Source organism: Oncorhynchus masou, chromosome 27 (assembly GCF_036934945.1).
Source record: "Oncorhynchus masou masou isolate Uvic2021 chromosome 27, UVic_Omas_1.1, whole genome shotgun sequence".
NCBI lineage: Eukaryota > Metazoa > Chordata > Actinopteri > Salmoniformes > Salmonidae > Oncorhynchus > Oncorhynchus masou.
Genome location: NC_088238.1, coordinates 60771104 through 60795345, shown reverse-complemented (window position 1 = coordinate 60795345; position 24242 = coordinate 60771104). Strand labels below are relative to the sequence as shown.

The following is a 24242-nucleotide window of genomic DNA, read 5'->3' as shown; positions in this document are numbered from 1 at the left end:
TCAGTGTGTTGGCAGCAGCCACTCAATGTTAGTATAATTGGTATAGGGTATAATTGAGTAGTACGGCATTAGATATACTAATATAGTCTCAAATATTTTGTTATCTTTTTTTAAGAGCAACGGGGGATGGCAGGTAGGATTTCGATCCTCCTTGTCTCTAGCCCACACTCCAGTACAGTAGGTGGCGGTAAATGCACCATAACGTTGGCTACCAACCGCCGATAAACCCCACTGAAGAAGGAAGAAGAAGAAGAAGAGCAGTAGGAAGTGTTGACAAATATTACAGTTTAACGTTTCACGTTAACGGAGAGCGAATGTAAATCTCGTTTGCAATCAATGCTACTGTAGTCGTTGCACCTTAGCATAATTTGTCAGGATTCCAGAGTCATCTTTTAATGTAATATCATTATTTAATCGTACAAATTGTTCAATTATGTGATGTCGTTTAAGTGAATCTAGCAGTCTAGCTGTCATCCAAGTAGGACTAACGTTATCTCCCAGAGACATGGCGACTTAATAAATGACCCACCACACGTCGAGACACCTTCAAATTCGGTGACAGCACAACGTAAAATCAACGATGTCTCAATTTATGGATTCTGGAGAGAATACGCCATTGCTCAACGATGATTCTGGCAGGTGGGTTATAGCACAGACTAACGTTACATTATTATTCCATAACTGTATGTGCTCAAAAAGTTCACATTTGTCACTTGCCTCAATCATGTTTTTCTATCATTGTCGAGTTTATGTAGTTTGTCCTTTCCGTCTAGTGATGACTCCCAAAACGATGAATACAAGAGTAGATGGCGGTCAATTCGTGTAATGTACTTCACAATGTTTCTAAGCAGCGTTGGTAAGCACATTTTATACCATTTATTTTATCCTAGCCACATTGCCTACCTTTTTAAAAGTGAATGACTGAAAGGATACCAGTAACTGGCTCTGGGAAAGTTGTTCGTCGTGGATGTGTGAGTCATAGATGTTAACCATAGCCCGAAACTGTTAATGGTATGTGACATGTATTAGTCTGTGTTTATGCTGTGCAACATGTTTAACGATGGATATAGCCTAGGCTTAATTTATTTGTGACTTCCTCTAGGTTTCACCATTGTCATCACGTCAGTTTGGCCGTATCTGCAAAAGGTGAAGTTGACGTTGTTTTCCTGCTCTCGTTTTACAACTGTTTGGTTGAATATAAGAACCAACTAACTAACGTGTTCATACTCAATACTATTAATTTCACTTAAGTCCAATTTTAGACCTGAAAAGGAGAAGTGTGAGAAAAAAAATAGCAAAGAAGAACCTCCCTGCTTTACTTAATAGAAATGCCAGAACACTGTATAAGCCATGTTTTTTGTTGGAGGTTGTGGGTATGCTATTTCACCCTCTCCCTTTTGAAATATAAATGTGAAGCTCTTGAAATAATCCTCAAAACTGTGACAAAATAATAGTGCATGCAAAAAAAAAAAAAAAAAAAAACAGAAATTAGAATGGTTAAATAAGAGATAATGTCGCACATGGCTCATGTCATCACAATCTACAGCATGACTGACACAGTGGTTCTCAAATCTACTCTATCTGCACGTTTAGATTGATGACAGTGCCAATGCTAGCTTCCTTGGCTGGGTGGTGGCGGCCTACAGCCTGGGCCAGATGCTGGCGTCCCCCCTCTTTGGGCTCTGGTCCAATCACAGACCCAGGAGAGAACCGTTGGCCTGCTCTATTTTCATCAACGTCACGGCCAACATCTACTACTGCTACATCTACCTACCCACATCACAGAACAAATACCACATGCTCATGTCTCGAGCTTTAGTCGGTTTTGGAGCAGGTGGGCTATGTCTCTGGTTTAGTCAGATGTAATACAGTATCACCAGTTGAAGTCAAGGGGCTCTTTCACTGCACACTTGTGCTTGCAGATTTTTCCTTTGGTTTTGTTGATTTGCTAAATCAGGGGTAGGCAACCCTGATCCCAGAGTGTCGCAGGCACTTCATATTTTTGATTTACCCGACGTGGAAGACCGAGGTGTGTGTTTGAAATTTGACAATCATTAAACTTATCAATTAGCTCAGTTGGGTCAGGTGTGGTGCCTCATGGTAAACACAATTATTACATTTACATTTGAGTCATTTAGCAGACGCTCTTATCCAGAGCGATTTACAGTGGTGACTGGATACATTTTCATATTTTTGGTTTGTTTGTTCTTTCTGTACTGGTCCCCTGTGGGAATCAAGCCCACGACCCTGGCGTTGCATGTGCCACGGACTGTCAACTGAGCCACACGGGACCATGCAGTACCTGCCACACTCCTGGAACATTGCCATTTTTCTCCCACCTGTATTGTTGGAACAATTCTAATTTGGACGTGCCTGTCTAATATTTGGTTGTTGGTCTTGTTGTTGCTTTTATAGGGAACGTAGCTGTTGTGAGGTCCTATGTTGCCGGAGCCACCTCACTGAAGGAGAGAAACAATGCTATGGCTCACACAAGTGCCTGTCAGGCTCTGGGGTTCATTCTGGGTCCAGGTATGGTTGTTCTCCCTTTTTCCCCCTTACTCAGTCTCACAGTGAGAGTTGGCTGTCTTTCTACATCGGAACACTGTTTGCTGACCTGGTACAAGTGCACATTGTCAGCATTAGGTATTAACTATACAAGTATGTTCGCTCACAATGAGCCTATTTCGCTATGAGGCTACGTCAATTGAGAGAGGTGTGAAGACGAGTCAACCTGATAGTGATTCAGCAGTTGATTAGCGAGTGTGACGATCTGCGGTAACACTGAACTATGACGTAAGTGAGAAAACAACAAACAAACAAAAAAAACGGAACCAATTTTGTTCAGTTTTGACATTGCACGACGTTAATCTCTGATAATCTCTGTACTAGCAACATGAATATTGTGTTGCAAACATTAAAAAGGAAATGCAGCAAGAAAAAAGAATGATTGTGATGAATGCTGGGAATTGCCAGGGACCTCACGATACAATATTGTCACTATTTTTTTCCGGGTGCCGATACGATATGTATAGCAATTCTCACGATTCTATATGTATTGTGATTCGATACTGTGATTTTATTGAGATTTGATCTTCCAGACATATTGCTCAAAAACCTCCTTTGTGTTTGTGGTTGAATCTGTGTATGTGTGTGTGTATTAGTGCCTTTGTTCTGTGAAAGAAATCTCGCATTCAAGTAAATATAAGGGGGGAATGGAAATTAATTTATGAAATCATATATATAGATGAGAGATGAGAATGCGTTTTTTGATCATTCATGGAAATAAAGTGGCTCCTTGTTTTAAAAAGAAGACGGAGAACAAGCTATGAAGGAGAAATACTGGAGTTTTGGTGAAGCGACAGCCGACTGACACAAAAATAATATCGCGACGTCGTCGATATAATAAATCATCAAATACAATATTCTGATTTGGGGGTGGTAGTGTAGCCTAGTGGTTAGAGCATTGGACTAGTAACCGAAAGGTTGCAAGTTCAAATCCCCGAGCTGACAAGGTACAAAATCTGTCGTTCTGCCACTGAACAGGCAGTTTACCCACTGTTCCTAGGCCGTCATTGAAGATAAGTATTTGTTCTTAACTGACTTGCCTAGTAAAATAAAGGTAAAAAAAAAATATGTAACTCAATTGACCCTCCCCCAAACAGATCATTGTGTACAACGTGACATCATAGTGGAAAAAAGGCTAATTAGACAGCAGCTAAGGTGTAATATATTTGAATTTGGTCTTTCAGCTCTCCAGGCCGGTTTGTCATTTATTGGTGAACAAGGTGTTAGCGTGAAGGTCATTGACCTACAGCTGAATATGTACACCGCCCCAGCTCTACTGGCTGCATTATTTGGCGTCATCAATATCCTGCTCGTCGTATTAGTACTGAGGTGAGCGGTTACATTTTGAACTTTTACTGACGTCTTGGATTTATCCAAATAACATCTTGGGATTTCACCCAAGTAGATTTACCATCTGTTCAAGTATATGTTGACTTGGATAGTACCACGGGTGTCTTTACTGCCATGCTGAGAGCAGGCATGATTCATGATTTGGGGGCGGCAGGGTAGCCTAGTGGTTAGAGCATTGGACTAGCAACCGAGCTGACAAGGTAAAAAAAAATGATGTCCGTCTACCCCAGAACAAGCCAGTTAAATCCTGTTCCTCCAGGCTGTCATTGTAAATGAGAATTATTTTTTTTTCTTAAACTGCCTTGCCTAGTTTAAATAATTAATTAATTATTTCTTTTCAATAGGGAACACCAAGTTGACGACTATGGAAGACACATCAGAGCCATCAATTATGGGTCTGAAGGTACATACTTTGCCAAAAGGTTGAATAAATCAGAGCCTTGTCTGTTATGTAGTTGATACTACCTTGTATTTAACCAGTAACAGCTTGCATGAAGGACATACCTTTTTAAAACCAGTTTGGAACATTGAGTGGTTGTGCATAGATTTAGGCATCTTTTTGTTTCTGTGGCTGAAAGAAGATAAAGTAGTATGTTTGCTTTGGCTTGTAAGTTGTTGAGTGCCATATCTTCACTCTTCTCTTACAGAAAGAATGGATGTCAGTCAGGAAACAGAAGGGAATATCGATCACGTTGCTGTTTTGACCTCCAATGTTCTATTTTTCATCATCATGTTCATTTTCGCAGTCTTTGAGACGTATGTACTGTTTATAGTCGCGTGCCAATAATGTCATATCAGCGGCAATGCATAACAATAATATCAGTATTTTGTTGAATTACTTGAAGCTCATTTAGAAACGCACGACTGTCGGAAGTCACAAGTAAAAAGCAGTGCACGTTGTATTTGCTAATGTCATCCCATTGTTTTTCCACACGCGTGTCATCTGTGGAGGTGTTTTCTACCCTTTTGATTTTCAGCATAGCCACACCCCTATCTATGGACATGTTCTCTTGGACTAGGAAAGATGCAGTGCTCTACAACGGTATCATACTGTCCTGTGTCGGCTTTGAGTCCATCCTGGTGTTTCTACTTGTGAAGATTCTCTCTCAAAGGTAAGCCGTTCAAATCAAATTTTATTGGTCACGCAAGTGTTTAGCAGATGTTATTGCGCGGGTGTAGGGAAATGCTTGTGTTCACAGCTCCAACAGTGCAGTGATATCTGACAAGTAGTATATACCAATTTCACCACAATACACACAAATCCAAAGTAAAATAATGGAATTAAGAATATATGAATATTTGAATGAGTAATGTCGGAGCAGCGTAGATAAAGATACAGTAGAACACATCACTGTCCCCCCCCCTCATAGTCAGTCATTGTTTTCATTATTATGAAATGAACAATGTTAATTTGTGAATGCCACTGTCAGGATATAGTATTGAGCATTGAATTGACTGTGCGTTGAGTATGAAAGGCACTGTCGTCTTCCAGGATTGGTGATCGTCCTGTGCTCCTTGGAGGCTTGGCTATCATATTCTGTGGCTTCTTTGTTCTGCTCCCATGGGGGAACCATTACCCTGCCATCCAGTGGGCAGGTATGGAATCGATGGCTTTTTGACCTGCCCTTTTACCTTTAGGTCGTTTATCGTCATGTTCAAAGTGGATTAAATTGTTTGTTTTTCTCACATCTACACAACACAGTGACAACGTGAAAACATGTTTTTAGAAATGGTTGCTAATTTATTGAAAATTAAATACAGAAATATCTAATTTACGTAAGTATTCACACCCCCGAGTTACATGTTAGAATCGCCTTTGGCAGCGATGACAGCTGTGAGTCTTTCTAGGTAAGTCTAAGAGCTTTGCAAACCTGGATTGTACAATATTTGCACAATATTATTAAAAAAGTTATTCAAAGGTTGTCAAGTTGGTGTTTGATCATTGATAGAAAGCAATTTTCAAGTCTTGCCATAGAGGCCACTCAAGATCATTCAATGCCGCTTTGGTAATTAACTCCATATTTGAAAGGTGAATTTGTCTCCCAGTGTCCGTTGGAAAGCAGAGTGAACTAGGTTTTCCTCTATGATTTTGCATGTGCTTAGCTCTAGTCTGTTTCTTTTGATCATAAAAAAACGTCCTAGTCCTTGCTGATGACAAGCATACCCATAACATGATGCAGCCACCACCATGCTTGAAAATATGAAGAGTGGTACTCAGACTGTTTTAAAGTCACCATTGGCCTCATGGTGAAATCACTGCGCAGTTTCCTTCCTCTCCGGCAACTGAGTTAGGAAGGACACCTGTATCTTTGTAGTGACTTGGTATATTAATACACCATCCAAAGTGTAATTTAATAATTTCATCATGCTCAAAGGGATATTCGATGTTTTTTTTTTTTTTTTTTTTTTTTACCCATCTACCATTAGGTGCCCTTCATTGCGAGGCATTGGAAAACCTCCTTGGTCTTTGTGGTTGAATCTGTGTTTGAAATTCACTGCTCGACTGAGGCACCTTACAGATAATTGTATGTGTGGGGTACAGAGATAAGGTAGTCATTAAAAAAATCATGTTAAACACTATTTCACAGAGTGAGTCCATGCAACTTATTATGTGACTTGTTAAGCAGATTTTTACACCTAAATGATGTAGGCTTGCCGTAACAAAGGGGTTGAATACTTATTGATTCAAGACATTTCCACGTTTTAATATTTAACTAATTTGTAAAAATGTATAAAAACATGATTCCATTATGGGGTATTGTATGTAAGTAAGCCAGACGCACACAATCTCAATGAAATCCATTTTAAATTTAGGCTGTAACACAACAAAATGTGGAAAAAAAAATCAAGGGGTGTGAATACTTTCTGAAGGCACTCTCTCTCTCTCTCAAAACAACACAGACCTCAAGAATTACACTGTCATCCACGAGACATTTGCCCCAACCCCGGTCTCCAATAGCTCCTTCGAGCCGACAGGCTGCCCTGCTGAACAGACATGGTGCCAGTATACCCCCGCCATCCACCTGGCACAGTTCCTTACCGCCGACGTCCTCATTGGAGCGGGCTACCCGGCCTGCAACGTGATATCCTACACGCTCTACTCCAAAATCCTCGGGTCCAAGCCTCAGGTATGTTCACGTGTTCAGAACACGGCTTCACCGTTGACACATATCTAATTCTAACGCTATCATACTGAACCAATTAAAGAGATCTATGACGCTGTTAGCATTTTTAGCATTCCAACTCATTCATCCACTGTGGCGGTGTGTTCCCGAATGACAGTACGTCCATTGTCATGAATGGGGCTCTCATAGGCCATATTTTCATTGGAAGTAGAGCGGATTTTTAATTATCTTATTGCTTGTATGTACCCATATCTCCATTGTGACTCTCTGGACTCCTACTGCTCTGTGTTTTAATATTCTATGCCAGGTTTTCATATAGGAATGAGAGGCTGGCACACAGAGTTTTGCAGCTGCCGAGTGCTTTATTCATGCAACATGATTAGGCAATGTTTAGACCTGGATTCAAATATTATGCTTGTTGAAGTATTTGTTTATTAAATACTTATTATGTGTATTAGGGTATTTTCAAATAATGTCCCCGAATCAACTACTTCTATTTGAAAGTACTGTATTTTCAAACAATTTCCTATAAATTCTGTTTATTATTATTATTATTTTTTTTTTAAATGCTTGTTTCCAACTACATTTAAAATACCCCCCAGGACCAATCAGACCTGGGCTTTTTTAAACCAATAGTGGCTAACCAGGGGTGGGATAATGTCAATGTTGCGTTGATTTAGCTAGTAACTGGGAGCATGCGTTGTCCCGATACTCTCAGAATTGTTTGGCGAGCTAATCATAGGTGTGCTGTGAGCTACTGGTAGTTCGCAATCGATCTGTTAGAGACCCCTGAGACCTGAGAGATCATATTAGGTTATCCCTCTGGTCATGCCTATAAGTTGGGAAATTGAAAGCATCTAGGGCTTATGTTAAAAGGTAGACTCAGCGAGAGGCTCTACCTCACTGCTGTTTTTGGTCCTGTGGCTTCCATGCTGTACACAGCGTGAAGCTAACCCGTGCACATGTGCAGTTACTGTGGGAGAGCGAATTGTTGCGTCTCGCTCATCTCAATATCCTCTCAGGTGCTGCTCGCGGTGGCAACGTCAGTCTAGCTTTAACTCTGTGTTCAATGAAAATGATAGATCTTTCAAACATTGTATGCAACTGTAGAAACGGTGGACTCTAGCAAGAGGGTTTTTTGACTGGTTCAGAGTTCAATGTGCCACCATTTTGTGCTATAAGAATCCGGATGATTGGGGGACAATCCAAATAGATTACTGGTGATGGGGAAAGGTTGCAGGATAATGTTGTGTCCTTTGTCAGTCACGCACAACATGGAAAGGAAAACACAAGTTGGCCAAGTGATAAACCCCTGTGTGTGAATGTGAGGATAATGTAGCGTGCATGTTTACTGCCTGTCCTGATTAGTGTGCGAGGCTGCTTACAGAAGGTCTAAAAATCTGTTTTGGGTCCATCCTGGGTCCACGTTGGGCTTTCAGCCTCATCTGTGTCATGGTGCTGGGGGCCATACTTCTCATGGGGGCCCTCTACCACAAACTCATCTCCTTCGCCGTGCGTCACGGCAGGATCCTGGAGTAAGAAATGTAGACCCCACACCCATTTTAGAGCGGGGGACGAGACTTTTTGTCGACTTTAATCCTAAAATGAGGATATTTCACTAATGAAGTTGCTGCCGGGGATGTGGTGACAGTTTCACAATGCCTGATAGTTTGTCACTCAGGTTGTGTTCACCAACAGGAATAAGGAAGACTGGAGGGAGAAACTGCTGCTTAAATAGTCAAGGTGCTAATGAGTGGAGACAAGGAAGTTGCAAGGGAGGGGCGTGGCCAGCGTAGAGGAAAAACCTGGTTTCTACCATGAGCCTTTGCAACAGCAACATTGTCGTTAAATGACTTGATGCCTACCGTGTACTGCCAAAATGATTTATTTGTTCAACAGGAGTGATGAGTGTGTTGATATAACGGTAATATTGTCAACATTTATTTTTTAAGAAACATCAGAATTGGTAAAAAAAAAAAAAAATTGTGCATGCCAACATATTAGGCAATAATTAAGAGTAGACAAATTATATCAAGTGTTTTACCATTGCAACATTTGATGTCAAGTCACATTCATCTGGGTGTCTGAAATGTGCTATACAGTTCACAGCTGGCCATGCCTCTTCGTGATTGGTTATTTCCAATAATTTACAACGATGAGTGTCATCACCATCTTTCCTTTGCGGTACCTCAAACTGTCGTGACGACCAGCTGAGATGAACCCTTTTAGGAGTTGATTTTACTCCTGGCTCAGAGTTTGTCTGTTCAGTGTCTTACCAAGCTAATACCGACTGTGAGCTGGGAGTTTTTTTGTTGTTGTCTTAAAAACAGGTTTTAACAGGATTCTTAGGACCTTTTTATGCGATGCTTTGTGGATACGGACTCTGGCTTCAAATGCATGGGAGTTTTTAAATATTTTGTACTTGAAAATACACTTCTATTTGAGTATTTACAACTAAATGTCCAAATATTCAAAGAAAATATATATCCCCAATACTTACTGTATGTAAATGTATTGAATATTTTAAACCAGGTCTGGTTTATACTTCCCATTAATCTTTGTCAGGCCAACCACAGGCCTCTCATTCCTTCATATAATTTCAACCCAGCACCGGTATTCTCAAGTGTGCATATCATATTTTCCTACTATGCCAGGTGTAACGTTTAAAAAAAGTTCTCAGCTGGCTAGACTGGTACAGTGTGTGTAAAAAGCTAGACTGGTAGAGTGTGTAAAAGTGAACAAAATGGAATAAACAACATGTGGGTATTTTTTTCTCTCCTGTCCCCCAGGGTGTGTACATGGGGTGGTTGACAGCCTCTGGTAGCGGGGCCCGGACCCTGGGGCCCGTGTTCGTCTCCCAGGTGTACACAATCCTGGGTCCACGTTGGGCTTTCAGCCTCATCTGTGTCATGGTGCTGGGGGCCATACTTCTCCTGGGGGCCCTCTACCACAAACTCATCTCCTTCGCCGTGCGTCACGGCAGGATCCTGGAGTAAGGAATGTAGACCCCACACCCATTTTAGGGCGGGGGGGACAGGATTTTTTGTCGACTTTAATCCTAAAATGAGAAGCTTTCACTAATGAAGTTGCTGCCGAGGATGTGGTGACAGTTTCACAATGCCTGATAGTTTGTCACTCATGTTTGATATTGAAGATGTTTGGTCAACAACAAAACGGTAGGGCCATTTATTTTCTCCTGAGTTGAGATGAGTCACTTCTCCAGTTGAAAAGGAACTACTTCTTCTACCACTAAACGTATTGCAGTAACTGCTACTTCTCTGATTTTGTATGGAAAAGCAATTTCAAAATGTGCTCTATCTCTCTCTTTTTGAAAGTGTACTTGGCTTGTTTGGGGGACCACTGATTTAAACATCGGTTAATTTGTTAGTTTTGATGTTGTAAATGGTTTGAATAATGGTCACTTTTAGTATTGAAAAATATGTACATGCATGTAGTTGAAGTGGCTGATTCCAACTCAGTCACTTGTTATTGAAATAATGGAAAACCTGTTATGTGAAATTGTGGGTATAAACTCAGCAAAAAAACTAACTTCCCTTTTTCAGGACCCTGTCTTTCAAAGATAATTCGTAAAAATCCAAATAACTTCACAGATCTTCATTGTAAAGGGTTTTCCCATGCTTGTTCATCGAATCATAAACAATTAATGAACATGCACCTGTGGAACGGTCGTTAAGACACTAACAGCTTACAGACGGTAGGCAATTAAGGTCACAGTTCTGAAAACTTAAGACACTTACACCGAGGCCTGTACTCTGGAGCGGGATCGATTGAGGTGGAGCGTCCGTCGTGGTCCGGATCACAGCATTGGACTGAGCTTGTTGTCATTGCATGCAATCTGTGCGTTACAGGGAAGACATCCTTCTACCTCATGTGGTACCCTTCCTGCAGGCTCATCCTGACATGACCCACCAGCATGACAATGCCACCAGCCATACTGCTCATTCTGTGTGTGATTTCCTGCAAGTCAGGAATGTCAGTGCTCTGCCATGGCCAGCGAAGAGCCCGGATCTCAATCCCATTGAGCACGTCTGGGACCTGTTGGATCAGAGGGTGAGGACTAGCGCCGTTCCCACCAGAAATGTCTGGGAACTTGCAGGTGCCTTGGTGGAAGAGTGGCGTAAAATCTCACAGCAAGAACTGGCAAATCTGGTGCAGTCCACGAGGAGGAGATGCACTGCAGTACTTAATGCAGCTGGTGGCCACACCAGATACTGACTGTTACTTTTGACCCCCCCTTTGTTCAGGGACACATTATTCCTTTTCTGTTAGTCACATGTTTGTGGAACTTGTTCAGTTTGTCTAAGTTGTTTAATCTTATGTTCATACAAATATTTGCATGTTAAGCTGCTGAAAATAAACACAGTTGACAGTGAGAGGACGTTTTATTTTTTTTTGCTGAGTTTATATTGAAATATGTTATAAGAAGAGGTGCAACTCTTGCTTGTGAATCTTAATGCTAATGCATTGACATCATAGATTAAAAAAACAATTAAAGTATCTATAATTTTTGTGAATGTTGAATTAGAAAGAGTATTTAGAAATATTCTTTTGTTATACTAACAAGAGTCCTGACTCTAGCACAGACTGGTAGGAACATTTCTACCACATCTTGACTTTGTTGTTCTTTGACGCAGTCTTACATCCTGATAATTATTTGCTATCATGAGATTGTAATTTTTTACTATACATTGATAATGCCTACAGTAAGAATCCGTCAATAAATGCAGTCACATATTAAAATGGACCTGTTGTATTGATTGAAAAAGGAAAGGTCTATTATGTTATTCTGAGTGGCTGCGTGACCATATTATTATTATTATTATTAACATTATCATAGTTGGTTTCTTGAGAGATGTGTCCAAAATCGTTTGTGATTCAAAAAAAAACTCTGTCCTTTCATGTGTATTTTACTCTGGCTTCTCTGCTGCTTTCCGTGTCTTCATCAGCCTGTATCATTTTCATAATTCTGTCATCAAAATACATACAGCATATATTGACAGTTAACATTTATAATTTCTATAAATCAATTATTTTGTTTTGTGTCATTTAACCTGGAGCACCATAGCATATGACACAGTTCAAACAGTTTATTTTGGATGCTAGGGATACATAGATTTAACTTTTCTTTTGACACTTTACAGTCAAGTTTTGTGCTTTTAATACAGTATGAGTTCTTTATTTGACCATGAGGAATGTTTTTAAAACCAAATTTTAATCCAAATGTCACTTAATGGGCAAATCTGAGGTTCAAACAATTATCATTACCCCACTTGGTTTGGGTAAAAAAAAAAAGAGTGACTGGGCTGGAGAAATATAACCATTCAAATTCAGACGATGGACCCGGGTTTGAGTCCCGGGTGGGATGATGCCTGTGAGGCCATCGGAGAGGCGTGTGAGGGATTTAGTATAAAGAATGGTGGGGACACGCTCTGCCGAAGGAAAGGGGGTAGGGTAGCGACCTTCAATGATGCATACAAACACTAGATTGCGGATGCTATGTATTGGCCAATGAGAGGCTTTGAACCAGTCCGTATTGGTACTCAGAATCCTCAGAAGGAGTAGTCCTCCATAGGAATCAATGAATCGGATCTCTTGGTGTAACGGTTTAGTTGTTGGGTGTCAGTCACTGACTCCCCCCCACGTACCTACAATTCCCAACCATACTCCCCTTATGAACAGGAAGCCCAATATGAGCAAATATGAAACCTTATTTCTAAATATGTCTTCTTTTTTTTAAATGCTTTTCTACTATGACATAAGGACCTTCATTTTGACATTTCCAAATAGAAAGCCATGACCTGAAATGTCTTTTTCTTTCTCCCTGTTGGTCTAGTGGTTAATATTCGGTTCTTTTACCACCGCGGCCTGGGTTTGATTCCCGCTCAGGGAATGACTTGCTTTTGGGGAAACACTAGGCATAAGTCAAAAACTTGGCACAACTGCAAAAAAAGTTATACTCTTCTGAGTCAGCAACCTAAGGATTGTTGCAATCTCGAGAACTCTCTGCTGCTCTACCAACATTCCTATCAAAGGTCAACAAGTGAAGAGTTCTTCTCTCAGGGAAAGATATTTTTTGTCAAGCACATGTCAAGGTGCACTGCTGTCAAAAAGTTGGCGTAAGCCACAAGAAATAGTACAATCCTTGTAGCCGGATTTGAACCAGCGACCTAAGGATTACATCAATTTCACCTACAGTCGTCCGCTCTACCAACTGAGCTATCGAAGTTTGTCAAATAGAGGCAAACGCCGTTACCTAGATGGTCAGAGGTTTGGCAGAAGCACATGTTCCCTTTAAGAAATTAATCTGCTGAGTTTGGTGGTTTCTTGGAGCTGCTGAGGATTGCCCCCAGGTCTTCGTACGTTCAACTAATGCTCTATTCCTCTGAGCTACATCCCCTTAGATTGCAAGTAGTTGCATTTGGGAATAGACAAAAAGTGAGCCGAGGAATAAAATCGCTGTTAAAACCTCTTGATACTCCCCATCCCGGATCCGGGATCGTGAATAAAGCCTCAGGCTCATTAGCATAACGCAACGTTAACGATTTCTGAAAATCGCAAATAAAATGAAAATAATGCGCCTGCTCTCAAGCTTAGCCTTTTCTTAACAACACTGTCATCTCAGATTTTCAAAATATGCTTTTGAACCATAGCAAATCAATCATTTGTGTAAGTAGCATTTAGCACGCAACATTTTCACAAAAACCAGATAACCAAATAAATAAAATCATTTACCTTTGAAGAGCTTCGGATGTTTTCAATGAGGCGACTCTCAGTTACATAGCAAATGTTCAGTTTTTCCTGAAAGAATCTTTGAGGAAGGACAAATCGCTCAGTTTTGTACATCACATTTGGCTACCGAAACGAACCGAAAATTCAGTTACCAAAACGTCAAACTTTTTCCGAATTAACTCCATAATATCGACCGAAACATGGCAAACGTTGTTTAGAATCAATCCTCAAGGTGTTTTTTCACATATCTCTTCATTGATATGCAGTTCGTGGAACCCTGCTTTCCCCTCAGAATCGCATGGAAAAATACCAGCAGCTGAAAATGACGCACCAATTTCGACGGAGGACACCGGGCGGACACCTGGAAAATGTAGTCTCTTATGGTCAATCTTCCAATGATATGCCTACAAATACGTCACAATGCTGCAGACACTTTGGGGAAACGACAGAAAGGGCAGGCTCATTCCTCTCGCATTCACAGCCATATAAGGAGACAATGGAAAACGGAGCCTCAAAAATCCTGCTGATTTCCTGGTTGCCGTTTCATCTTGGTTTTGCCTGTAGCTCCCGTTCTAGGGCACCCACAGACAATATCTTTGCAGTTCTGGAAAATTCAGAGTGTTTTCTTTCCAAAGCTATCAATTATATGCATAGTCGAGCATCTTTTTGTGAAAAAATATCTTGTTTAAAACGTGAACGTTTTTCATCCAAAAATGAAATTGCGCCCCCAGAGTTTCAAGAGGTTTTAAGCACTCTCGCTGTGAAATGTCTTTTTCTCTCTCCCAGTTGGTCTAGTGGTTAGGATTCATTTCTTTTACCACCGTGGCCTGGGTTTGATTCCCGCTCAGGGAATGACTTGCTTTTGGGGAAACACTAGGCATAAGTCAAAAACTTGGCACAACTGCAGAAAAAGTAATACTCTTCTGAGTCAGCGACCTAAGGATTGTTGCAATCTCGAGAACTCTCTGCTGCTCTACCAACATTCCTATCAAAGGTCAACAAGTGAAGAGATCTTCTCTCAGGGAAAGATATTTTTTGTCAAGCGCATGTCAAGGTGCACTGCTGTCAAAAAGTTGGCGTAAGTCACAAGAAAAAGTACAATCCTTTGAGCAGGATTTGAACCAGCGACCTAAGGATTAAAGCAATTTCACCTACAGTCCTCCGCTCTACCAACTGAGCTATCGAATGGTGTCAAATGTAATCAAACGCCATTACCGAGATGATCAGAGGTTCGGCAGAAGCATATGTTCCCTTTAAGAAATTAATCTGCTGAGTTTGATGGTTTCTTGGAGCTGCTGACGATTGCCCCCAGGTCTTCGTACGTTCAACTAATGCTCTATTCCTCTGAGCTACATCCCCTTAGATTGCAAGTAGTTGCATTTGGGAATAGACAAAAAGTGAGCCGAGGAATAAAATCGCTGTTTAGCCCTCTCACTGCGAAATGGCTTATTCTCTCTCCCTGTTGGTCTAGTGGTTAGGATGCATTTCGTTTACCACCGCGGCCTGGGTTTGATTCCCGCTCAGGGAATGACTTTCTTTTGGGGAAACACTAGGCATAAGTCAAAAACTTGGCACAACTGCAGAAAAAGTTATACTCTTCTGAGTCAGCAACCTAAGGATTGTTGGAATCTCAAGAACTCTCTGCTGCTCTACCAACATTCCTATCAAAGGTCAACAAGTGAAGAGATCTTCTCTCAGGGAAAGATATTTTTTGTCAAGCACATGTCAAGGTGCACTGCTGTCAAAAAGTTGGTGTAAGCCACAAGAAAAAGTACAATCCTTCGAGCCGGATTTGAACCAGCGACCTAAGGATTACAGCAATTTCAACTACAGTCCTCCGCTCTACCAACTGAGCTATCGAAGGTGGTCAAATGTAAACAAACGCCATTACCGAGATGATCAGAGGTTCGGCAGAAGCATATGTTCCCTTTAAGAAATTAATCTGCTGAGTTTGATATTTTCTTGGAGCTGCTGACGATTGCCCCCAGGTCTTCGTACGTTCAACTAATGCTCTATTCCTCTGAGCTACATCCCCTTAGATTGCAAGTAGTTGCATTTGGGAATAGACAAAAAGTGAGCCGAGGAATAAAATCGCTGTTTAGCCCTCTCACTGCGAAATGTCTTATTCTCTCTCCCTGTTGGTCTAGTGGTTAGGATGCATTTTGTTTACCACCGCGGCCTGGGTTTGATTCTCGCTCAGGGAATGACTTGCTTTTGGGGAAACACTAGGCATAAGTCAAAAACTTGGCACAACTGCAGAAAAAGTTATACTCTTCTGAGTCAGCAACCTAAGGATTGTTGCAATCTCGAGAACTCTCTGCTGCTCTACCAACATTCCTATCAAAGGTCAACAAGTGAAGAGATCTTCTCTCAGGGAAAGATATTTTTTGTCAAGCACGTGTCAAAGTGCACTGCTGTCAAAAAGTTGGCGTAAGTCACAAGAAAAAGTACAATCCTTTGAGCAGGATTTGAACCAGCGACCTAAGGATTAAAGCAATTTCACCTACAGTCCTCCGCTCTACCAACTGAGCTATCGAATGGTGTCAAATGTAATCAAACGCCATTACCGAGATGATCAGAGGTTCGGCAGAAGCATATGTTCCCTTTAAGAAATTAATCTGCTGAGTTTGATGGTTTCTTGGAGCTGCTGACGATTGCCCCCAGGTCTTCGTACGTTCAACTAATGCTCTATTCCTCTGAGCTACATCCCCTTAGATTGCAAGTAGTTGCATTTGGGAATAGACAAAAAGTGAGCCGAGGAATAAAATCGCTGTTTAGCCCTCTCACTGCGAAATGTCTTATTCTCTCTCCCTGTTGGTCTAGTGGTTAGGATTAATTTCTTTTACCACCGCGGCCTGGGTTTGATTCCCGCTCAGGGAATGACTTGCTTTTGGGGAAACACTAGGCATAAGTCAAAAACTTGGCACAACTGCAGAAAAAGTTATACTCTTCTGAGTCAGCAACCTAAGGATTGTTGCAATCTCGAGAACTCTCTGCTGCTCTACCAACATTCCTATCAAAGGTCAACAAGTGAAGAGTTCTTCTCTCAGGGAAAGATATTTTTTGTCAAGCACATGTCAAGGTGCACTGCTGTCAAAAAGTTGGCTAAGCCACAAGAAAAAGTACAATCCTTCGAGCAGGATTTGAACCAGCGACCTAAGGATTACAGCAATTTCACCTACAGTCCTCCGCTCTACCAACTGAGCTATCGAAGGGTGTCAAATGTAATCAAACGCCATTACCGAGATGATCAGAGGTTCGGCAGAAGCATATGTTCCATTTAAGAAATTAATCTGCTGAATTTGATGGTTTCTTGGAGCTGCTGACGATTGCCCCCAGGTCTTCGTACGTTCAACTAATGCTCTATTCCTCTGAGCTACATCCCCTTAGATTGCAAGTAGTTGCATTTGGGAATAGACAAAAAGTGAGCCGAGGAATAAAATCGCTGTTTAGCCCTCTCACTGCGAAATGTCTTATTCTCTCTCCCTGTTGGTCTAGTGGTTAGGATGCATTTTGTTTACCACCGCGGCCTGGGTTTGATTCTCGCTCAGGGAATGACTTGCTTTTGGGGAAACACTAGGCATAAGTCAAAAACTTGGCACAACTGCAGAAAAAGTTATACTCTTCTGAGTCAGCAACCTAAGGATTGTTGCAATCTCGAGAACTCTCTGATGCTCTTCCAACATTCCTATCAAAGGTCAACAAGTGAAGAGTTCTTCTCTCAGGGAAAGATATTTTTGTCAAGCACATGTCAATGTGCACTGCTGTCAAATAGTTGGCGTAAGCCACAAGAAAAAGTACAATCCTTCGAGCTGGATTTGAACCAGCGACCTAAGGATTACAGCAATTTCACCTACAGTCCTCCGCTCTACCAACTGAGCTATCGAAGGGTGTCAAATGTAATCAAACGCCATTACCGAGATGATCAGAGGTTCGGCAGAAGCATATGTTCCATTTAAGAAATTAATCTGCTGAGTTTGATATTTTCTTGGAGCTGCTGACGATTGCCCCCAGGTCTTCGTACGTTCAACTAATGCTCTATTCCTCTGAGCTACATCCCCTTAGATTGCAAGTAGTTGCATTTGGGAATAGACAAAAAGTGAGCCGAGGAATAAAATCGCTGTTTAGCCCTCTCACTGCGAAATGTCTTATTCTCTCTCCCTGTTGGTCTAGTGGTTAGGATGCATTTCTTTTACCACCGCGGCCTGGGTTTGATTCCCGCTCAGGGAATGACTTGCTTTTGGGGAAACACTAGGCATAAGTCAAAAACTTGGCACAACTGCAGAAAAAGTTATACTCTTCTGAGTCAGCAACCTAAGGATTGTTGGAATCTCAAGAACTCTCTGCTGCTCTACCAACATTCCTATCAAAGGTCAACAAGTGAAGAGTTCTTCTCTCAGGGAAAGATATTTTTTGTCAAGCACATGTCAAGGTGCACTGCTGTCAAAAAGTTGGCGTAAGCCACAAGAAAAAGTACATTCCTTCAAGGCAGATTTGAACCAGCGACCTAAGGATTACAGCAATTTCACCTACAGTCCTCCGCTCTACCAACTGAGCTATCGAAGGGTGTCAAATGTAATCAAACGCCATTACCGAGATGATCAGAGGTTCGGCAGAAGCATATGTTCCCTTTAAGAAATTAATCTGCTGAGTTTGATGGTTTCTTGGAGCTGCTGACGATTGCCCCCAGGTCTTCGTACGTTCAACTAATGCTCTATTCCTCTGAGCTACATCCCCTTAGATTGCAAGTAGTTGCATTTGGGAATAGACAAAAAGTGAGCCGAGGAATAAAATCGCTGTTTAGCCCTCTCACTGCGAAATGTCTTATTCTCTCTCCCTGTTGGTCTAGTGGTTAGGATGCATTTCTTTTACCACCGCGGCCTGGGTTTGATTCCCGCTCAGGGAATGACTTGCTTTTGGGGAAACACTAGGCATAAGTCAAAAACTTGGCACAACTGCAGAAAAAGTTATACTCTTCTGAGTCAGCAACCTAAGGATTGTTGCAATCTCGAGAACTCTCTGCTGCTCTACCAACATTCCTATCAAAGGTCAACAAGTGAAGAGTTCTTCTCTCAGGGAAAGATATTTTTGTCAAGCACATGTCAAGGTGCACTGCTGTCAAAAAGTTGGCGTAAGCCACAAGAAAAAGTACAATCCTTCGAGACGGATTTGAACCAGCGACCTAAGGATTACAGCAATTTCACCTACAGTCCTCCGCTCTACCAACTGAGCTATCGAAAGGGTGTCAAATGTAATCAAACGCCATTACCGAGATGATCAGAGGTTCGGCAGAAGCATATGTTCCATTTAAGAAATTAATCTGCTGAATTTGATGGTTTCTTGGAGCTGCTGACGATTGCCCCCAGGTCTTCGTACGTTCAACTAATGCTCTATTCCTCTGAGCTACATCCCCTTAGATTGCAAGTAGTTGCATTTGGGAATAGACAAAAAGTGAGCCGAGGAATAAAATCGCTGTTTAGCCCTCTCACTGCGAAATGTCTTATTCTCTCTCCCTGTTGGTCTAGTGGTTAGGATGCATTTCTTTTACCACCGCGGCCTGGGTTTGATTCCCGCTCAGGGAATGACTTGCTTTTGGGGAAACACTAGGCATAAGTCAAAAACTTGGCACAACTGCAGAAAAAGTTATACTCTTCTGAGTCAGCAACCTAAGGATTGTTGGAATCTCAAGAACTCTCTGCTGCTCTACCAACATTCCTATCAAAGGTCAACAAGTGAAGAGTTCTTCTCTCAGGGAAAGATATTTTTTGTCAAGCACATGTCAAGGTGCACTGCTGTCAAAAAGTTGGCGTAAGCCACAAGAAAAAGTACAATCCTTCGAGCAGGATTTGAACCAGCGACCTAAGGATTACAGCAATTTCACCTACAGTCCTCCGCTCTACCAACTGAGCTATCGAAGGGTGTCAAATGTAATCAAACGCCATTACCGAGATGATCAGAGGTTCGGCAGAAGCATATGTTCCCTTTAAGAAATTAATCTGCTGAGTTTGATGGTTTCTTGGAGCTGCTGACGATTGCCCCCAGGTCTTCGTACGTTCAACTAATGCTCTATTCCTCTGAGCTACATCCCCTTAGATTGCAAGTAGTTGCATTTGGGAATAGACAAAAAGTGAGCCGAGGAATAAAATCGCTGTTTAGCCCTCTCACTGCGAAATGTCTTATTCTCTCTCCCTGTTGGTCTAGTGGTTAGGATGCATTTCTTTTACCACCGCGGCCTGGGTTTGATTCCCGCTCAGGGAATGACTTGCTTTTGGGGAAACACTAGGCATAAGTCAAAAACTTGGCACAACTGCAGAAAAAGTTATACTCTTCTGAGTCAGCAACCTAAGGATTGTTGCAATCTCGAGAACTCTCTGCTGCTCTACCAACATTCCTATCAAAGGTCAACAAGTGAAGAGTTCTTCTCTCAGGGAAAGATATTTTTGTCAAGCACATGTCAATGTGCACTGCTGTCAAATAGTTGGCGTAAGCCACAAGAAAAAGTACAATCCTTCGAGCAGGATTTGAACCAGCGACCTAAGGATTACAGCAATTTCACCTACAGTCCTCCGCTCTACCAACTGAGCTATCGAAGGGTGTCAAATGTAATCAAACGCCATTACCGAGATGATCAGAGGTTCGGCAGAAGCATATGTTCCATTTAAGAAATTAATCTGCTGAGTTTGATGGTTTCTTGGAGCTGCTGACGATTGCCCCCAGGTCTTCGTACGTTCAACTAATGCTCTATTCCTCTGAGCTACATCCCCTTAGATTGCAAGTAGTTGCATTTGGGAATAGACAAAAAGTGAGCCGAGGAATAAAATCGCTGTTTAGCCCTCTCACTGCGAAATGTCTTATTCTCTCTCCCTGTTGGTCTAGTGGTTAGGATGCATTTCTTTTACCACCGCGGCCTGGGTTTGATTCCCGCTCAGGGAATGACTTGCTTTTGGGGAAACACTAGGCATAAGTCAAAAACTTGGCACAACTGCAGAAAAAGTTATACTCTTCTGAGTCAGCAACCTAAGGATTGTTGCAATCTCAAGAACTCTCTGCTGCTCTACCAACATTCCTATCAAAGGTCAACAAGTGAAGAGTTCTTCTCTCAGGGAAAGATATTTTTTGTCAAGCACATGTCAAGGTGCACTGCTGTCAAAAAGTTGGCGTAAGCCACAAGAAAAAGTACAATCCTTCGAGCAGGATTTGAACCAGCGACCTAAGGATTACAGCAATTTCACCTACAGTCCTCCGCTCTACCAACTGAGCTATCGAAGGGTGTCAAATGTAATCAAACGCCATTACCGAGATGATCAGAGGTTCGGCAGAAGCATATGTTCCATTTAAGAAATTAATCTGCTGAGTTTGATGGTTTCTTGGAGCTGCTGACGATTGCCCCCAGGTCTTCGTACGTTCAACTAATGCTCTATTCCTCTGAGCTACATCCCCTTAGATTGCAAGTAGTTGCATTTGGGAATAGACAAAAAGTGAGCCGAGGAATAAAATCGCTGTTTAGCCCTCTCACTGCGAAATGTCTTATTCTCTCTCCCTGTTGGTCTAGTGGTTAGGATGCATTTCTTTTACCACCGCGGCCTGGGTTTGATTCCCGCTCAGGGAATGACTTGCTTTTGGGGAAACACTAGGCATAAGTCAAAAACTTGGCACAACTGCAGAAAAAGTTATACTCTTCTGAGTCAGCAACCTAAGGATTGTTGGAATCTCAAGAACTCTCTGCTGCTCTACCAACATTCCTATCAAAGGTCAACAAGTGAAGAGTTCTTCTCTCAGGGAAAGATATTTTTTGTCAAGCACATGTCAAGGTGCACTGCTGTCAAAAAGTTGGCGTAAGCCACAAGAAAAAGTACAATCCTTCGAGCAGGATTTGAACCAGCGACCTAAGGATTACAGCAATTTCACCTACAGTCCTCCGCTCTACCAACTGAGCTATCGAAGGGTGTCAAATGTAATCAAACGCCATTACCGAGATGATCAGAGGTTCGGCAGAAGCATATGTTCCCTTTAAGAAATTAATCTGCTGAGTTTGATGGTTTCTTGGAGCTGCTGACGATTGCCCCCAGGTCTTCGTACGTTCAACTAATGCTCTATTCCTCTGAGCTACATCCCCTTAGATTGCAAGTAGTTGCATTTGGGAATAGACAAAAAGTGAGCCGAGGAATAAAATCGCTGTTTAGCCCTCTCACTGCGAAATGTCTTATTCTCTCTCCCTGTTGGTCTAGTGGTTAGGATGCATTTCTTTTACCACCGCGGCCTGGGTTTGATTCCCGCTCAGGGAATGACTTGCTTTTGGGGAAACACTAGGCATAAGTCAAAAACTTGGCACAACTGCAGAAAAAGTTATACTCTTCTGAGTCAGCAACCTAAGGATTGTTGCAATCTCAAGAACTCTCTGCTGCTCTACCAACATTCCTATCAAAGGTCAACAAGTGAAGAGTTCTTCTCTCAGGGAAAGATATTTTTGTCAAGCACATGTCAATGTGCACTGCTGTCAAATAGTTGGCGTAAGCCACAAGAAAAAGTACAATCCTTCGAGCAGGATTTGAACCAGCGACCTAAGGATTACAGCAATTTCACCTACAGTCCTCCGCTCTACCAACTGAGCTATCGAAGGGTGTCAAATGTAATCAAACGCCATTACCGAGATGATCAGAGGTTCGGCAGAAGCATATGTTCCATTTAAGAAATTAATCTGCTGAATTTGATGGTTTCTTGGAGCTGCTGACGATTGCCCCCAGGTCTTCGTACGTTCAACTAATGCTCTATTCCTCTGAGCTACATCCCCTTAGATTGCAAGTAGTTGCATTTGGGAATAGACAAAAAGTGAGCCGAGGAATAAAATCGCTGTTTAGCCCTCTCACTGCGAAATGTCTTATTCTCTCTCCCTGTTGGTCTAGTGGTTAGGATGCATTTCTTTTACCACCGCGGCCTGGGTTTGATTCCCGCTCAGGGAATGACTTGCTTTTGGGGAAACACTAGGCATAAGTCAAAAACTTGGCACAACTGCAGAAAAAGTTATACTCTTCTGAGTCAGCAACCTAAGGATTGTTGGAATCTCAAGAACTCTCTGCTGCTCTACCAACATTCCTATCAAAGGTCAACAAGTGAAGAGTTCTTCTCTCAGGGAAAGATATTTTTTGTCAAGCACATGTCAAGGTGCACTGCTGTCAAAAAGTTGGCGTAAGCCACAAGAAAAAGTACAATCCTTCGAGCAGGATTTGAACCAGCGACCTAAGGATTACAGCAATTTCACCTACAGTCCTCCGCTCTACCAACTGAGCTATCGAAGGGTGTCAAATGTAATCAAACGCCATTACCGAGATGATCAGAGGTTCGGCAGAAGCATATGTTCCCTTTAAGAAATTAATCTGCTGAGTTTGATGGTTTCTTGGAGCTGCTGACGATTGCCCCCAGGTCTTCGTACGTTCAACTAATGCTCTATTCCTCTGAGCTACATCCCCTTAGATTGCAAGTAGTTGCATTTGGGAATAGACAAAAAGTGAGCCGAGGAATAAAATCGCTGTTTAGCCCTCTCACTGCGAAATGTCTTATTCTCTCTCCCTGTTGGTCTAGTGGTTAGGATGCATTTCTTTTACCACCGCGGCCTGGGTTTGATTCCCGCTCAGGGAATGACTTGCTTTTGGGGAAACACTAGGCATAAGTCAAAAACTTGGCACAACTGCAGAAAAAGTTATACTCTTCTGAGTCAGCAACCTAAGGATTGTTGCAATCTCGAGAACTCTCTGCTGCTCTACCAACATTCCTATCAAAGGTCAACAAGTGAAGAGTTCTTCTCTCAGGGAAAGATATTTTTGTCAAGCACATGTCAATGTGCACTGCTGTCAAATAGTTGGCGTAAGCCACAAGAAAAAGTACAATCCTTCGAGCAGGATTTGAACCAGCGACCTAAGGATTACAGCAATTTCACCTACAGTCCTCCGCTCTACCAACTGAGCTATCAAAGGGTGTCAAATGTAATCAAACGCCATTACCGAGATGATCAGAGGTTCGGCAGAAGCATATGTTCCCTTTAAGAAATTAATCTGCTGAGTTTGATGGTTTCTTGGAGCTGCTGACGATTGCCCCCAGGTCTTCGTACGTTCAACTAATGCTCTATTCCTCTGAGCTACATCCCCTTAGATTGCAAGTAGTTGCATTTGGGAATAGAAAAAAAGTGAGCCGAGGAATAAAATCGCTGTTTAGCCCTCTCACTGCGAAATGTCTTATCTCTCCCTGTTGGTCTAGTGGTTAGGATTCATTTCTTTTACCACCGCGGCCTGGGTTTGATTCCCGCTCAGGGAATGACTTGCTTTTGGGGAAACACTAGGCATAAGTCAAAAACTTGGCACAACTGCAGAAAAAGTTATACTCTTCTGAGTCAGCAACCTAAGAATTGTTGCAATCTCGAGAACTCTCTGCTGCTCTACCAACATTCCTATCAAAGGT

The 24242-nt window shown here is 42.0% G+C and overlaps 1 protein-coding gene and 9 non-coding genes across 11 annotated transcripts; 1 reads left to right on the top strand and 9 right to left on the bottom strand.

The window, feature by feature from the left end:
* The first annotated feature begins 245 nt into the window (after positions 1–245).
* Positions 246–11434, top strand: mfsd8 (major facilitator superfamily domain containing 8). 2 transcript variants are annotated; one of them, XM_064940814.1, is made up of 12 exons: positions 246–639; positions 774–856; positions 1103–1146; positions 1594–1834; positions 2416–2529; positions 3750–3894; positions 4260–4318; positions 4563–4671; positions 4893–5027; positions 5408–5511; positions 6817–7043; positions 9830–11434. In XM_064940814.1, exons 1-12 carry the CDS (start codon positions 581–583, stop codon positions 10034–10036), a joined length of 1527 nt encoding a protein of 508 aa, XP_064796886.1. In that variant the 5' UTR covers positions 246–580; the 3' UTR covers positions 10037–11434. The 2 variants fall into 2 exon arrangements, with proteins under 2 accessions (XP_064796886.1, XP_064796884.1); XM_064940812.1 differs by having other exon boundaries at positions 756–856.
* A 4133-nt stretch (positions 11435–15567) lies between these two features.
* trnay-gua (transfer RNA tyrosine (anticodon GUA)) lies at positions 15568–15654 on the bottom strand. Its single transcript is given in 2 exon segments — positions 15568–15603; positions 15618–15654. It is a non-coding gene; the product is annotated as a tRNA-Tyr (tRNA).
* Positions 15655–16918: 1264 nt separating this feature from the next.
* On the bottom strand, positions 16919–17005 carry trnay-gua (transfer RNA tyrosine (anticodon GUA)). Its single transcript is given in 2 exon segments — positions 16919–16954; positions 16969–17005. It is a non-coding gene; the product is annotated as a tRNA-Tyr (tRNA).
* Positions 17006–17593: 588 nt separating this feature from the next.
* Positions 17594–17680, bottom strand: trnay-gua (transfer RNA tyrosine (anticodon GUA)). Its single transcript is given in 2 exon segments — positions 17594–17629; positions 17644–17680. It is a non-coding gene; the product is annotated as a tRNA-Tyr (tRNA).
* A 1941-nt stretch (positions 17681–19621) lies between these two features.
* On the bottom strand, positions 19622–19708 carry trnay-gua (transfer RNA tyrosine (anticodon GUA)). The gene is given in 2 exon segments: positions 19622–19657; positions 19672–19708. It is a non-coding gene; the product is annotated as a tRNA-Tyr (tRNA).
* Positions 19709–20296: 588 nt separating this feature from the next.
* On the bottom strand, positions 20297–20383 carry trnay-gua (transfer RNA tyrosine (anticodon GUA)). Its single transcript is given in 2 exon segments — positions 20297–20332; positions 20347–20383. It is a non-coding gene; the product is annotated as a tRNA-Tyr (tRNA).
* Positions 20384–20972: 589 nt separating this feature from the next.
* trnay-gua (transfer RNA tyrosine (anticodon GUA)) lies at positions 20973–21059 on the bottom strand. Its single transcript is given in 2 exon segments — positions 20973–21008; positions 21023–21059. It is a non-coding gene; the product is annotated as a tRNA-Tyr (tRNA).
* Positions 21060–21648: 589 nt separating this feature from the next.
* Positions 21649–21735, bottom strand: trnay-gua (transfer RNA tyrosine (anticodon GUA)). Its single transcript is given in 2 exon segments — positions 21649–21684; positions 21699–21735. It is a non-coding gene; the product is annotated as a tRNA-Tyr (tRNA).
* Positions 21736–22323: 588 nt separating this feature from the next.
* Positions 22324–22410, bottom strand: trnay-gua (transfer RNA tyrosine (anticodon GUA)). Its single transcript is given in 2 exon segments — positions 22324–22359; positions 22374–22410. It is a non-coding gene; the product is annotated as a tRNA-Tyr (tRNA).
* Positions 22411–22999: 589 nt separating this feature from the next.
* On the bottom strand, positions 23000–23086 carry trnay-gua (transfer RNA tyrosine (anticodon GUA)). The gene is given in 2 exon segments: positions 23000–23035; positions 23050–23086. It is a non-coding gene; the product is annotated as a tRNA-Tyr (tRNA).
* Positions 23087–24242: the final 1156 nt, after the last annotated feature.

Coding starts and splice junctions, on each gene's coding strand:
- mfsd8 (XM_064940812.1), top strand. CDS start 581: ATGTCTCAATTTATGGATTCTGGAGAGAATACGCCATTGCTCAACGAT. Junction 2,530..3,749: donor GGGGTTCATTCTGGGTCCAG/GTATGGTTGTTC, acceptor TTGGTCTTTCAG/CTCTCCAGGCCGGTTTGTCA. Junction 4,672..4,892: donor ATTTTCGCAGTCTTTGAGAC/GTATGTACTGTT, acceptor TTTGATTTTCAG/CATAGCCACACCCCTATCTA.